The sequence below is a fragment of the Hemitrygon akajei genome, chromosome 3 (assembly GCF_048418815.1).
Source record: "Hemitrygon akajei chromosome 3, sHemAka1.3, whole genome shotgun sequence".
Classification (NCBI taxonomy): Eukaryota; Metazoa; Chordata; class Chondrichthyes; order Myliobatiformes; family Dasyatidae; genus Hemitrygon; species Hemitrygon akajei.
In genome coordinates this window covers 18,124,503-18,140,270 of record NC_133126.1, presented here as the reverse complement: position 1 = coordinate 18,140,270, position 15,768 = coordinate 18,124,503, and the positions used below count along the sequence as shown (strand labels likewise).

Below are 15,768 nucleotides of genomic sequence, written 5' to 3'. Positions count from 1 at the left end.
AAATGGCAGACGTATACACACACACACGCACACACACACGCGCACACACACACACACACACACACACACACGCACACACACACACACACACACACACACACACACACACACACACACACACACAACTTTCTTGCACATGATCAAAATCACACACATGTACAGATATCTATTATCTATCACATACACATGCACACTCGGCTGTTCACATACATGCTCACAGTTCTGTTCATGTCTAGTGTCACACACACACACACACACACACACACACACACACACACACACACACACACACACACACACACACACACACACACACACACACACACATGCTTATACTGTATACATGTGCACATCTAATACTTAAAGAGTCATAGAACACTACAACACGGAATAGGTCCTTCATCTCACCACGTCCATGCTGAACAGTTATTTTGTCTTGTCCCATGGAGCCACGCCTGGACCATATCCCTCCATACCCTTTCCACACACATATACCAGTAGACATTTACCTATTCTTTTCCACACACACACAAACATGAGAATGTAAGTCAGTTCGGAGTGTTCTGGGGTCGGATGAAGACAGAGTGAGCCTTACCCCTTGAGAGAAGTAGAAAGCCGCGATGCCGAGGGGCCAGAAGCAACACAACATGGAGAAGATGGCCAGGCCCAGATGGTCCCGCGGAGGGATGGTTATGAAGTTGTCCTCGCTGTCACTGTCGCTCGAGCAGTCACTCTGGGGAGAGCACGAGGAGAATGATAGAGTCTATTAGCAGCAGAACAGCACTGGTTTCATTAATGGTGAACAAGTAGATAAAAACTGAATTACCAAAGTCATTAGAGAGAGAAAAAAAACCCTGTAATCTCATCACATCACACAGGAGAAATGTTGTCAGGGAAGAAAGCAGCAGTCACAGGCTTGCAGAAGAGAGAGAGTGAAGTTGTTTTGATGCGGATGTAACAAAGCCTTCACCTGTCAGTGACAGAGAGTCAAAGAGGGATACAGGCCCTTCGGCCCACTGAGCCTGTGCTGACCCTTAACCAACCTTTTATGGTAATGCTATATTTATCACCATTATTTCTATTCCCCCCCCCCCCAAATTTGTGTTAACTCAACAGATTCTGCCATTCATCTGCACGCTAGGGCCAGTTAAGGGGCTGCAAGAAATTGAATCTCAAGCTAGTATATGGGTGCATATTGTATACATACTTTGATAGTGAAGTGACCTTGACTTTGACAATTAACCAGCCGAGCGATACATCTTTGGATGTGGGAGGAAAGCGGAGTGGCCAGAGTAAACCACACAGTTGTTGGAGAACATTGGAACTCCACACAGGCACGAGGGAACCTGGTTCTCCGGTGTGGTGAGGTGGCATCTCTCCTGGGCTATTGTGCCACAGACATACAGGCACACTTAACTCTGGGTACCGGTGCACGTGTCTGTGTGCCTACCTGGTCCTGTGCCTGTGAGAGAGTGAGAACCCATCTGTGTCTGTGGTGAACTTGTGTCTCTGGCCATGGCATGGATGTGTGCCTTCTGAGTACTCATGCCCTTGTGCCTGTCTGTATGTGCAGTGATCACAGAAAGGCACGGAGAATGCCCATCTGCACCCCCCCTTAACTCCCTCAATTATTTCCATGTGATGTTAAACTCTTCTGTACTGCGGTTTGTCTTGGCAGCATGGGCGGTTCTCTGTCTCTAAACTGAAAATCAGAACCAGAACTTAGACGTGTTATTGGTTATAATCCAGAATGCTCTCTTGAAAGACAGGTTTGGTGAGATAGAGATAGTGTACATACTTTAGAACATAAAACAGTACAGGCACTTTGGCCCACAATGGGGTCTGATCTTTTACATACTGCAAGATCAATCTAATCCTTCCCTCCCACATAACCCTCCATTTTCCTGCCAACCATGTGCCTACCTAAGGGACTCTTAAATTTTCCTAATGTATCCATCTCTACCAGCACCCCTGGCATTGATTTCAACACACTCACAACCTATTGTGTAAAAATACCTACCTCTGACATACCCTTTAATCACTTTTCTTCCAATCACCTTAAAATTATGCCTGGTCATATTAGCCATTTCCACCCTGGAAAAAAAAGCACTCCACCTATGCCTCTTATCTTATACACCTCTTTCAAGTCACCTCTCATCCTCTTTCACTCCAAGAAGAAAAGCCCTAACTTGCCCAAACGTTCCTCATAAGATACGGCCTCTAATCCAGGCAGAGTTCTGGTAATCCCCTCTGCACTCTCTCTAAAGCTTCGACACCCTAGGCAACCAGAACTGAACACAATTTTCCAAGAGTGGTCTAATCAGCATTTTAGAGAGCTGCAACATTACCTCATGGCTCAGACCCCCAATTAATGCAGGCTAACAGATCATGTGCCTTCTGAAATCACCCTAATGTATCTACTTTTATGGCCACATACAAGAATTGAGTAACTACTTGGAGAACCAAGGTCTGCAGGCAAATGATAGAAGTGGGAAAACAGCAACCTTTCCCATTTTTCTTTTCTCCAATTGGCCTGCCTCTGCATTGTCACTTCCCTCATCTTTTCCAGTTCCGACCTAGTGTCAGCAACTTGAAACATGCACACTAATTTCTGCCTGTGGGTGCTGCCTAACCAGTCTAAAGTTTGATCACTTTCTGTTTTTATTGATTGCGATATTAATTAAAGATTTTTACTCCTCATGTATGTGAAGGATGTAAGAAATAAAGTCGATTCAATTCAGTATCTTCGAAGGATTGACCAAGTCCAATAACTCTTTGAAAGGGCAGCATGGTAACATAGCAGTTAGTGTAACACTTCACAGTGCCGGTGATCACTGACCAGGGACTAATTCCCACTGCTGTCTTAACAAGTTTGTACATTCTCCCCATTACTGCATGGGTTTCCTCCAGTTCTTTGGACCTTATCCACATTCCAAAGATGTACAGGATAGGGTTAGCAAGTTGTGAGCGTGCTATGTTGGTGCTGGAATCATTGTGGACTGTCACCAGCACATCCTCGAGTGCGTTGGTCAATGATGAAAACAACACACCTAACTGTACTTTTCGATGTTCCAGTGACAAATATAGCTAATCTTTAAACTGTATCTTTCAAAGCAACGCCTCAGATAAAACTGAACCAGATTAACAGCTTATATTCTTTAGGGCCCTCTGGAGGAACCAGATTAGTTGTTTGCAACCAATCTACAAGAGATCCATTCAGGGGTCTTATAACACAGGACTGGAGCTATCCTGGAGCCCAGTGGTGTATATAAAATCACTGTACTGATTCATGTTGCATGTTGGATGAGAAGACTTTTCATTGCAAATGTTATGTGCATAAACCAAAGGAGCAGAATTAGGCTATTCAACCCATTGGATCTGCTCCACTATTCAATCATGAGTGATATTTTTTCAAACTCATTTCCTGCCTTTTGTCTGCAACCCTTAATCCCCTTACCAATGAAGAACCTAACAACCTCTGCCCAAAACAAACCCAATGATTTAGCTTCCACAGCCCTCAGTGGCATTAATTCCATAGATCCATCTTTCTTATTCATTTATTGAGCTACAGCATGGAATAGACCCTTCCAGCCCTTCGAGTCATGCTGCCCAGCAATCTCCGGATTTAATCCCAGACCAATCACAGGAGAATTTATAATGACCAATTAGCCTACCAACCGGTGTGTCTTTGGACTGTGGGAGGAAACCCACGTAGTCATGGGAAAGATGTACAAACTCCTTACAGGCAATGGTGGGAATTGAACCCAGATCACTGATACTATAAAGCGTTGTGCTAACCACTACGCCATCTTGCCACCCCTTTCATCCTCTGGCTGAAGAAATTCCTCCTCATCTCACTTTTAAAGGGACATTCCTTTATTCTGAGGCTGTGCCCTCAGATTCTAGACTCTCCTACTGATGATCTTCTCAATGTCTACTCTAACCAGGCCTTTCAATGAGGTTCCTCTCCCTGACCCCACCACCACCATCCAACTGTTATGAGCTGTTCTCGATTCAGGTCTGTGTCATATGGCTTGAACAACAAAGTTTATTGGAGCAGCGCTCAAAGCACATAGAACTACCTGGCCTTGTGGGAGTTCTCATCTGAGCTGTCGACAAGGGACAATACTCTTTGCCCATGCTGTCAGTGCTGTATTGACCATGCACCAAGTCAGTCCTGTCTCATGCACACGTGGATGAAGAATGATGGACATTGGAATTAGTAGCAGGAATAGGCCACTCTGCGCCCCCACATCCCCCATAAATTATTGTGATTATCTGATAAAAATACTTATGCAAGTGTAGAATATGTGACATACAGTCCACAGAACATGGAAGAAAGAACATGGAGGCCCTTTCCCACTATCTTGTGCTGACCTCTTAACCGACTCTAAGATTAATCTATCCCTTCCCTCCTACATTTGTCTCTTGTCCCTGTGCTAAGAGTTTCTTAAGTGCCCGCTTCCACCATTACCCCTGGCAGGGCATTTCATGAATAGCGGAGACTTTACCTGTAGTGATGGGCGAGTTGACACATATTAAAGCGGTATTTTTTAAATGGCTGGACAAGTTCAGGCACATATTTGGATGGGAAGACAAGGCCTTTCCATCTGAGATCTTACAAACTGCTCCTGAGAATACTCTACCATTGAATGAAATCATGGCGGATCCATTTTTGAGTCAAAGTTCTGATGGGATCTGGGTTGGGTGCTCCTGCCCTTTGCCCCGCAGCTTGCTGCTGAGGAACAGCAACAGCACTCTTGACAGTAATTTCCATTGCGTTGCTCATTATTGAGAGTAGAGTGGGTGGGTAATAATTAGCTGAATTGGATTTGTCCTGCATTTTGTAAAACAGGGTAATTTTCCACATTGTCAGGTAGATGCTGGTATTGTAACCATAAGACTATGAGATGTAGAACAGAATTAGGTTATTCAGCACTTTGGGCCTGCTCCCCCATTTGATTGTGGCTAATTTATTTTCCCTCTCAGCCCCATTCTCCTGTCCTCTCCCCATAACCTCTGACACCCTTACTAATCAAGAAATTATCACATATTATAATTATCTGCTTTAAATATACCCAATAATTTGGCCTCCACAGACATCTGTGGCAATGAATTCCAGTACCCTCTGGCTAAAGAAATTCTTCCTCATCTCTCTTCTGAAGGGACGTCCTTGTATTCTGAGGCTGTGCCCTCTGGTCTTAGACTCCCCACCACAGGAAACATCTTCTCCACATCCACTCTGTCTAGGCTTTTCAATATTCAATGGTTTCAATGAGATGCCCCTCGTTCTTCTAATCCCCTGCAATAACACCCCCAGAAACAGAAAATGCTCCTCATATGATTCACAAGTATCTACTTAAATAAATTCCTCCTCATCTCTGTTCTAAAGGGATGTCCTTCTATTCTGAGGCTGTGCCCTCTCTCCTAGACTATCAGACTATTGAAGCATCCTCTTCACATCTACTCTATCTTGGCCTTTCAGTAGGTTTCATCTTGCGAAGGGGCACAACTGGTTCTGAGGACTGGGCATTCAGTGCATCAACTGCATCTAGTCTTACAAACTGAGGCTATGGGGTTGTTTATTACAGCCAAAGCAAGTCATATCTGTGGTGATCTCCATTACATCAGCAGCTACTCTTCCTGCCAGTCTCGCATGCCAAGGAATCTTCTGCCTTTGATGCTCCTGGGTGACCAGGACTGCATTCATGGTACAGTATGTACCAGGGCATTCATTGTAAAGGATGATGGGAGAAGACATTCCCTAGGTCTTTTCAAATTCATCCAGAAAAGCAAACAACCAGTAAAGTTGGTTCAATAATATTGAATGAAGTGGGGCCACACTTTAGATCTCACCTAGATTGCAAGACATTGGAGCAGAATTAGGTCATTCAACCCTACGAGATGCTCCATTTTTTCCATCATGGCTGATTTATTATCCCCCCTCAACCCCATTCTTCTACCTTCTTCCTGTAACCTTTGACTTTCTTATTAATCAAGAACCTGAAAGCTTCCATTTTAAAAACAGAATACCTAATGACATGGCCTCTGCAGCCATCTGTGGCGATGAATTCCACAGATTTACTATCCTTTGGCTAAAGAAACTCCTCCTCATCGCTCTTCTGAAGGGACGTCCTTGTATTCTGAGGCTGACATTGGTTCAATGTCCACTCTGTCTAGGCTTTTCAATATTTGATAGGTTTCAATGAGATCGCCCCTTGTTCTTCTAAACTGCAGCAAGGACAGGCCCAGAGTCATCAAATTCTGCTCATATGTTAATCTTTTCATTCTCAGGATATTTCTAGTGAACCTCCTCTGGGCTGTCTCCAGTGCCAGCACATTTATTTAGCGATACAACATGGAATAAGTCCTTCCAACCCATCAAGGTACATCATCCAGCAACCCACCTATTTAACAACTGGACAACAAAGTGACCGATTAACCTACTAACCAGTCTTTTGAGTGTGGGAGGAAATTGGAGCACCTGGAGGAAACCCACATGGTCATGGGGAGAACATACAAACTCTTTCCAGATGGTGGCAGAATTGAACTCCAAACTCCAAACACCCAACCTGTATTAGCATTGCATGATCACTATGCTACCATGGCACCACATCTTTTTTTAGATAGGGGGACCAACGCTGCTCACAATACTACAAGTGTAGTGTGACCAATGCTTTATAAAGTCTAAACCTCTATCTTGTCTGGATAAGGAACATTTGACCTAAAAAATGTTTCTCTCTCCAGTATCCCTCCATTAAAATGGCTACTGGGATCAGCGTAGTCTCCTCAAGTGACCTAAGTATTCCCGGCAGGAACTCCATGGATGGTCTGATGACCTGCTGAAGGAGGTAGCACTATGGTCACCTCATTATGAAGTCCACTTGACTGCTGCAGCAAAAGACAGATACCTGTTGGCTTGGAATACCTCTCAATTTCTTTTTGCTTTCATCCCACCTGCAAACTGTTGCATTTGTTTTTATTTTAGATGCACGCAGAGCAATTGGAGCATTTTACAGAATCCAGATGTCTGGGGAGGGGTGAGGAGATGTCATCACTGGAATCACTACTCCACCACTGGACTCACTACTGAGCGGAGAATGAGTCTTTAGAAAGAAAGTCCAGGTGCACTTCACATCTGACCCCTCACTGTGATACAACAGAGGGAAAGCGAATGTAGATAACCCATTAATTTGATGGTGTTACAGCCTTGTTGAAGAAGATTAGTTCTTGAACTGCTCTGCGAGTCAGGCAGCATCTCCAGAGGGGAATATAAGGCTGCTAAACAAGATAGGAACCTAATCGTCAAGTCAAATCAAGTCACTTTTATTGTCATTTTGACCATAACTGCTGGTACAGTACATAGTAAAATTGAGACAGTGTTTTTCAGGACCATGGTGTTACATAACACAGTACAAAAACTAGACTGAACTACGTAAAAAAAAACAACACAGAGAAAGCTACACTAGACTACAGACCTACACAGGACTGCGTAAAGTGCACAAAAAACAGTGCAGGCATTACAATAAATAATAAACAGGACAATAGGGCAAGGTGTCAGTCCAGGCTCTGGGTATTGAGGAGTCTGATAGCTTGTATTTCAAGGCAAGAAATTACCAGCATGGATAGAAGTTGGTTGGCTGCTGATGACTAGTGGTGTTCTGCAAGAGTCTGTGTTGAGAGCGCTTCTTTTCATGTTATATGTCAATGAGATTGATGATGGAATTGATGGCTTTGTGCCCATGTTAGTGTACAATCCGATGATAGGTCGAGGGCCAAGCAGCATCAAGGAAGCAGAAAGTCTGCAGAAGGAGTTAGATTAAGAGAAGGGCAAATAAGTGGCAGATGGAATGCAATGTAGGCAAATGCACTGTCATGTATTTTTAGTGGAAGGAATAAAGGTGTAGACTATTTTTCATATGGGGAGCGAATTCAGAAATATTAAATATTAAAAGCTCTAGATAGAGTGGACATGAAAAGGATGTTTCCTATAGAGAGGGAGTTTAGGGCAAGAGGCACAGCCTTAGATTACAAGGATGTCCCTTTAGAACAGAGATAAGGAGTAATTTCTTCAGCCAGAGGGTAGAATTCATGACCACATACGGTTGTGGAGGCCAAGTCACTGGGTATATTTAAAGTGAAGGTTGATAGGCTCTTGATTAGTCAGGGCATCGACGATTATGGGAAGAAGGCAGAAGAATTGGGATGAGAGGGATAATAAATCAGCCAATGCTGAATGGCTGTGCACAGTCAGAGGGCTGAATGGCCTAATTCTGCATCAATATCTTATGGTCTTGTGGTCTTAATAAATCTTCAGTGTGTCGGGGCAAGACCCTTCATTAGTCCTGAGTTGCTCCAGTATTTTGTAAGTGTTTCTCAAGGTTTCCAATATCTGCCACATTTCTTGAACTATTTTACTTTATGCTTCTATTTACATCTGGGTATTTAAATTCAAAACTAGATTTATTATTTATTATTTGATATATACAGAACATTGTAAATCTAAAGTTTGCTCACTTGATTATATAAATCTATCTGAATAATAATTAAAGTATAAACTTCTATCCCTGTGCCCCATTCTTCTTCATCCTCTTAAGCCCATCACCCCTACTGGGGCATCGGCCACTGACAGTATCCCACCAGAGTCCTGTGTCCTGGGCCAGTCTTTCAAGCTGTTCCCAGGTGTAGTCCATCTTCTTGGTGTATCCTTCCTCCTGCAGGGATGAGGTCTTTGGAGCTTCTGTTGGTGTTTCAGTAGCTCTGGGTTTTTATGGGATGGGATAGCTAGCCCCATGTCCAACCCTCTTCCTTTTGCAGCCGGGCTTGGGACCATCCATGGCAGGGTTCTTTGCCCCTTTAGCACTGAGATAACTTGGTGGCTGAAAGGGCTTTTATTCTCTGGATTGTAACTCTTGATATAGTAGTTAGGTTTCCCTATATCCCTTCATGTTTTTGGAGCTCCTGTTGGTGTTCCTATAGCTCTGGGTTTTTATAGGATGAGGTTGCTAACTCCATGCCTAACTCGGCCTCCTTTTGTAGCCGGGCTGTGGGGGCATGGGGAGAAGGCTGAGAGGAAAATTGGACAGAAATGACAGAGCAGACTCTGTGGGCCAAATGGCCTTATTCTGCTCCTATGCCATATGGATTTACATCCTGACTAATCAATGACATGGCCTCCATAGTCATCTGTGGCAATGAATTCTACAGACTGAGCACTCTCTAGCTAAGAAACTCCTCCTCATCTCTGTTCTGAATGGATATCCCTCTATTCTGAGGCTGTTCCTTCTGCTCTTAGACTCATCCACCACAGGAAACATACCATCCACATCCAATCTATGGAGGAATTTTAACATTTGATAGATTTGAATGAGATCCCCCCCACAGTCTTCTGAATTCCAGTGAGGACAGTCAAAGAGCCATCGAACACTCCTCATATGATGTCTTTCAATCCTGGAATTATCTTCATCAGCCTCCTTTGAAACTTCTCCAATGCCAGCACATCCTTCATTAGATAAGGGGCCAAAAACTGCTCACAATACTCCAAGTGAGGCCTCACCAGCACTTCATAAACTCTCAGCATTACATCCTTGCTTTGTCAACCCCAGAGATCCTCCGTTTCTCAATCCCAAATCTCAATTCTAAGATCATATCAAATGATATCAGAATCTGTGAAATAAGGGGTTGTATAACCTACATGCATCATTATAATTTCTCTGCAACGTATGCTGGGCACTCAAATAATCTACTGGAAGTAAACAACGGGTCAAGCAGCATTCGTGGGAGGAATTGAACTGTCAACATTTCACGTGAAAGTCCTGCAGCAGGGCTGGAATCCTAGCTTATTTTTTACCTCCCAAATACTTGTTAAGTCCTTCCAGCAGATTGTTTGTTGCTCCCGATTCCAGCAAATGCAGTTTGTTGTGTCTCCATTTGTTGGGCATTGATTTTCTCAGCTAAGAGTCTGCCCCGCACGTAGCCTCATGTAGAGATCTCCTCGTGTAACAACGCGTGTTCTCTTTACTGCGTTCTGCAAGCTTGTTTTCCTCCTTTCTCTTCAGGTCACACTGATGAGCACTGAACTTGGAGAGGGCAACAAGCATCAGAGTCGGAATGATCTGGGACGAGAGCAAATTGGGCAGAGTGTGATGCAAGCAAGAGATCGTGCTACCGGAGCCTACGCGCCACTCCAACCACAGTCAAGTGGGCTGGATTTGAAACGTTCATGGTCCAGAATGATTTCAATTGCAGTGTAAGTAGTGCGATGGCACAGTGCAGATGGTTCATTACTTGCCTTAAGTTGTAATTGGTAAGCATCCATTATCTTTTCCTCTTGAAAACTGGATGCAAAGCTCTTGTTGGAATTAAATAGGAACGCCCACATAGCAACCAATTAAATAACAGCACTATGAGCATCAGAATTGAAGGATCTCTCTCCATTACCTGCTCTCCATGCCTGAGCACTTATAAACTACCGGTTCAGGACACAGCTCCAGCTTAATGTCTGGGACCCAGTGCTTGCCTTTTCTCCCTGTCTGTGTAATTATGCTCGATATTTCCAGGACACAGATTCTACCACTTCTTCTCTGGAGGCACTATACAGTCACCACACTAACCAGGTTGCAGAATGAAGAATACTGGATTTGTATAGCTGCTTTAACATCCCACAAGGCGTTTCACCTGTGTGTTTCCAAAGTGTGGTGCTGAGCCACAGTGATGGCCCAAGATGAGTAGGCTGGGGTTTTAAGAACAGTCTTAAAGGAGGAATGAAGATTTGACTGGACATTCCCAAGGCAAGGGTAGCTTTTTGACTTGACACTACCACTGTGACAGTCAGAAGGTCAGAATCCCTCAAGGAGCAGTGATCAACTCCATCACGGAAGGCCGCAAGCCCGGCTGCGAAAGGAAGAGGGTTGGTCATGGGTCTAGAGAGGATGGGCTACACCTGGGGACAACTTGAAATACTGTCCCAGGACAGATGACCCTATTGATCTGTTGTCAGTGGCCTATGCCCCAGTAGGGGGTGATGGGCTGAAGAAGAGGGAGTCATGGAGCAATACAGCATGGCAACAGGACCTTCAGCCCAAATTGTCCATGCTGAGCAAGGTGCTAATCCAGAGAGATGGGAGCTGTGGAGCTGAGTGAGGGAGGAGGACAAGGTAATGGTGACCAAAAACATAAAGTTAAGGAATAGCTTGATCACGACGTGCCAAGAGAACATTAATCCTGCAAACACTGGGCAGTGAGTGATCAGGACCAACAGGAACTCGCAACAGAAGTTGTGACAAAAACTTTGTATTTCCTATTGAAGCTTCTAGCTTCTAAAACACAATAAATAATTTTGATTCACTTTGGGATTTCATTCTTTACCCTTCACGGTTTGTCCCAGTGCCATGTCCCATGGCATTGTGTGAAATAGAATATATTTCTCCATAGGCTTCAGAAACTCCTGCACTGTTGTCATAACAACACTGGGAATTATGTTAGGATTTGCTGTGGTGGCTGCTGGGAGGCTGTATGGATCTGGGAGTGAATGTGCAGGATGTTGGCACCAATTCACTCTAACCTGCCCAAGCTACACTCAGAGGCTGCATCAGGTCAAACAGCAACATGGCAACCAGCACCAAGAAGCTCATGGATGAATAAGGCTGATTTGCTCATTTAATTTTCTTTCATGAAGTGAGGCATGGTAAGTAAGACCACCTTCTAACACAACCCTAATTGTCCTCAGAGAAAGAACACAGATGAATGAAGCACTGAGCGATCTAGGTGTGCCAGATGCATGACTCATATGAAGCTAACAGGCAGCTACAGCATATGGTGAGGAAAGCATATTGGCCTTTGTTACAAGAGGGTTCGAGGTTGGAAGTGGGGAAGCAATGTTACAATTGCACAAAACACTGCTGAAGCCACAATTAGTGCACTGTGGACATTCTCCAAGGATCGTCTCCTTGTTTTGGTGGAGTGGCTTGTGAGTTCTGGGGATTCTGAGAATGATGTCATCTGGTGCTTACCCTCTGGTAGGGTCACCCAAGGTGGTAAGGTCAAGAGGGAAGTTCCAGACACAGAGTGATCCAGCTAAAACATCAACAGTGGAGCTGGTCAAAGATGATGTCACATCACAACGGCAGTGAAGGTGGAGGAAGGCTGCAGCAACGAAGGGTCTCCAGTCATTGTGAATCCCAGGTCCAGTCTGTTTCGGACCATGTGGTTGCTGTCTGTGCTTCATCCTTGCCACGTTAAACAAAGTCACGCACAAGTGCTCTCCTTTCACCCAATCCACCCAGCTTCCTATGTGAATCAGCCTGACGGCCCACCAAATAACAACCCCTTTGGAGAAGATCATGTTCAACTTGGGTGATCACCGCAACTGTGCACAGTTTTAGTCCTCTCATTTCAGGAAGGATATCCTGGCATTGGAAGTAGGGTGAAGGAAGAGCAACAGGGAACTGAACAGGGTCAGGGGCTGCGTGACCTTATTAACTGGCACTGCAGCAGAGCGGTCAGCACAACACTTTACAGAGTCAGCTGTAAGATCAGTGTTTGGTTCCTGCCACTGTCTGTAAGGAGTTTGTATGTTCTCTCTGCGACTGAGTGAGCTCCAATGTGTGCTCTGGTTTCCTCCCACATTTCAAAGACATCAGTTAGTGTTAGTGAATTGTGTGCATGCTATGTTGGCTCCAGAAGGTGGCAACACTTCATTTGATTTGACAGAAACGATGCATTTCACTGTATTTTCAATGTCTTGACATACATGTGACAAATAAAGCTACCTTTAACCTTTAAGGGTCATCCGGCTGACTCCTGCTTCTGTTTCTTGTGTTCTCGTGTGGGACAAAGCTTCAAGCAAAGAGTTCATCTCAAAGCAGCTGGGGAAGAGAATATCCCTGTTTATCCTGGTCACTTCTTAAGGTCACCCAGCACCTGGAGCAGTGATGTTCCGTGGCTAAATTCTCTGTGAACACTCCTCAAAGATGAAAGATTAAAAAGACGACTTTTATTTGTCACATGTACAGTGTCAAACTACAGTGAAACGCAACATTTGCATCAAATCCAGTCAGCGAGGATATGCTGGGGACAGCCTGCAAGCATCGTCATGCTTCCGGCACCAACACTGCATGCCCACAGCTCACTAACCCTAGCTGTACATCTTTGGAATGCGGGATGAATCTGGAGCAGCTGAGGAAACCACGTGGTCATGGGGAGAATGTACAAACTCCTTACAGACTGCAGTGGGAATTGAACTCTGATCTCACTGGGCATCATTATGCCAAAAGATTTGGCAAAATTATCAGAATGTAATTATCAGCCTTTATATAAAAAAAATTAAGGAATATATGGCAAGATGGAACCTGATTCCTTTTTTCAGTCTCAGTTCAAGGATTGAGTCTATTAAAATGAATATACTGCCCAGACTGTTATATCTCTTTCAGACCCTACCAATAGAGATTAATCAAAATCAATTCAATGAATGGAAAAAGATGTTATCAAGGTATATTTGGCAGGGTAAAAGGCCTAGAGTTTGTCTCAAAACTTTGCAATTAGCAAAGGAAAAGGGGGGATGGGGTCTACCTTCTCTTAGAGATTATTATTTTGCAGCACAGTTGAGAGCTGTGATATGTTGGTGCAACCCATCATATGACGCTCAGTGGAAAAACATTGAGGAGCGGGTACTTCCCATCCCCATACAAGCAATTTTGGCTGATAACAACCTGCAAAGGTACATAAATACTATTGATCACCCATGGGTGAAATTGACTCTTAAAATATGGAAAACTACTATAAAAGAATATAATCTAGAGGGAGATATTGCAATTCTTAAATGGTGTACATATGACTCGGATTTTACACCAAATAAATTGGATGCTAGATTTAAGGACTGGACAGCTAAAGGAATAACAGTTCTTTGCAACATAATGAAAGAAGGAACACTGTTCAGTTTTGAAATGCTTAAAGAGAAACACTTATTAGAAAAACAAGATTTTTATCGGTATTTACAGATGTGACAATATGTTAATAAGATGCTTAAAAATGTAACCAAGGCAAGTACATGCTTGATAGAGCTATTTAGAAAAGCATATAATTCAGATAATGGTAGTAGAATAATTTCAAGCATATATAAGGGGTTGTCAAATCTTAAAACACATTCGACCATACATTAAAACAAAATGGGAGAAGGAAGGAGGGATAATTATATCTGAGGAAGAATGGACAATAATATGGAGGTATCAATGGAAGTGTACCAATTCACAGAAATGGAGGGAGTTTGGATGGAAAAACTTGATAAGATATTTTATTACATCCTCTCAGAAATCCCATTATGATGGTAACCTCCCTGTTTGCTGGAGAAATTGTGGAAATCAAAATGCAAATCATTAGATAGATAGATAGATAGATACTTTATTCATCCCCATGGGGAAATTCAACTTTTTTTTCCAATGTCCCATACACTTGTTGTAGCAAAACTAATTACATACAATACTTAACTCAGTAAAAAATATGATATGCATCTAAATCACTATCTCAAAAAGCATTAATAATAGCTTTTAAAAAGTTCTTAAGTCCTGGCGGTTGAATTGTAAAGCCTAATGGCATTGGGGAGTATTGACCTCTTCATCCTGTCTGAGGAGCATTGCATTGATAGTAACCTGTCGCTGAAACTGCTTCTCTGTCTCTGGATGGTGCTATGTAGAGGATGTTCAGAGTTTTCCATTATCATATTTTGGGACTGCCCTGTTATCAAAGACTATTGGAGGGGGATACACAATGCCCTACAAGACATCTTTAAATGTGAAATACCCTTAGAGAGTAAGACCATATATTTTGGATATATACCTCAAGAATGGTTGAAAAGAGAAAAATATTTAAAGAATATACTGTAGGTGGCTGGTAAAAAGACTCTTACTAGGAAATGGTTATCACAGGAGAGCCCAACTTTAAATACATGGATGGAAATTACAATGGACATTTACAAAATGGAGAAGATAACAGCATCTGGAAAAATTTGATTCATACTGGGAAAAATGGTTTAACTACATAATGCCTCATAGGCCTGATTTTATTCTCACAAATCAATGAATATGTTGTAAAAAAAAAAAGATCACTCCCTACTTGTATATAGTTTTTTCCGTTTGCTTGTTTTTTCTCTCCACTCTTTTCTATAAGTGTATACCTCAGATAAATACTTTGTGGAGATTTGTGACATATATGATTATATGATATATATGTACAATGTCTGAAATACATCTTATGGAAATGTTTGTTTGATGATGAACGTCAATAAAAAAATAAATTACAAAAAAAAGAACTCTGATCTCACAACTGGCAACTGTAAAGCATTGCGTTAACCCCTACAATTCCATGCCACCACAAGGTGGATGTAGGGTCCTTTTAAATGATGGTACAATGATTTATTATATTAGCGTCAGACAGAATTCATTAACGTTCCCAAAGAGAGTCATATTATACAGAATCAGGCCATTTGGCCCATCAAATTCATGCACACATTTACACTGATCCCACTCTCAACCTATTTTATTTTCCCCACATTCCTCTCAACTTCCCACAGAATCTACCCCTCACCTACATCTCAAAAGCAAGTTACAACAGCCAATCAAACCCACCCACCTGCCAGTCATTGTCAGTGGAGCATCTGGGAGAAACAGTGGGGTAACAGGGGACACATGCAAACTCCACACAGACATCAGCGGTGGTCAGGATTGAACCCAGGTCACTGAAGCTATGAGACATCTGCTCCCTCATCTGCACTGT

General features: G+C 43.0%; 1 protein-coding gene across 1 annotated transcript in view; it reads right to left on the bottom strand.

Moving 5' to 3' along the window:
- syndig1l (synapse differentiation inducing 1-like) overlaps positions 1-15,768 on the bottom strand; it is a 213,093-nt gene that overhangs the window by 83,252 nt on the left and 114,073 nt on the right. The window contains exon 3 of the mRNA XM_073037784.1: positions 596-733. Within this exon, the coding sequence (XP_072893885.1) occupies positions 596-733 (138 nt within the window). The remainder of the gene's footprint in view (positions 1-595; positions 734-15,768) is intronic.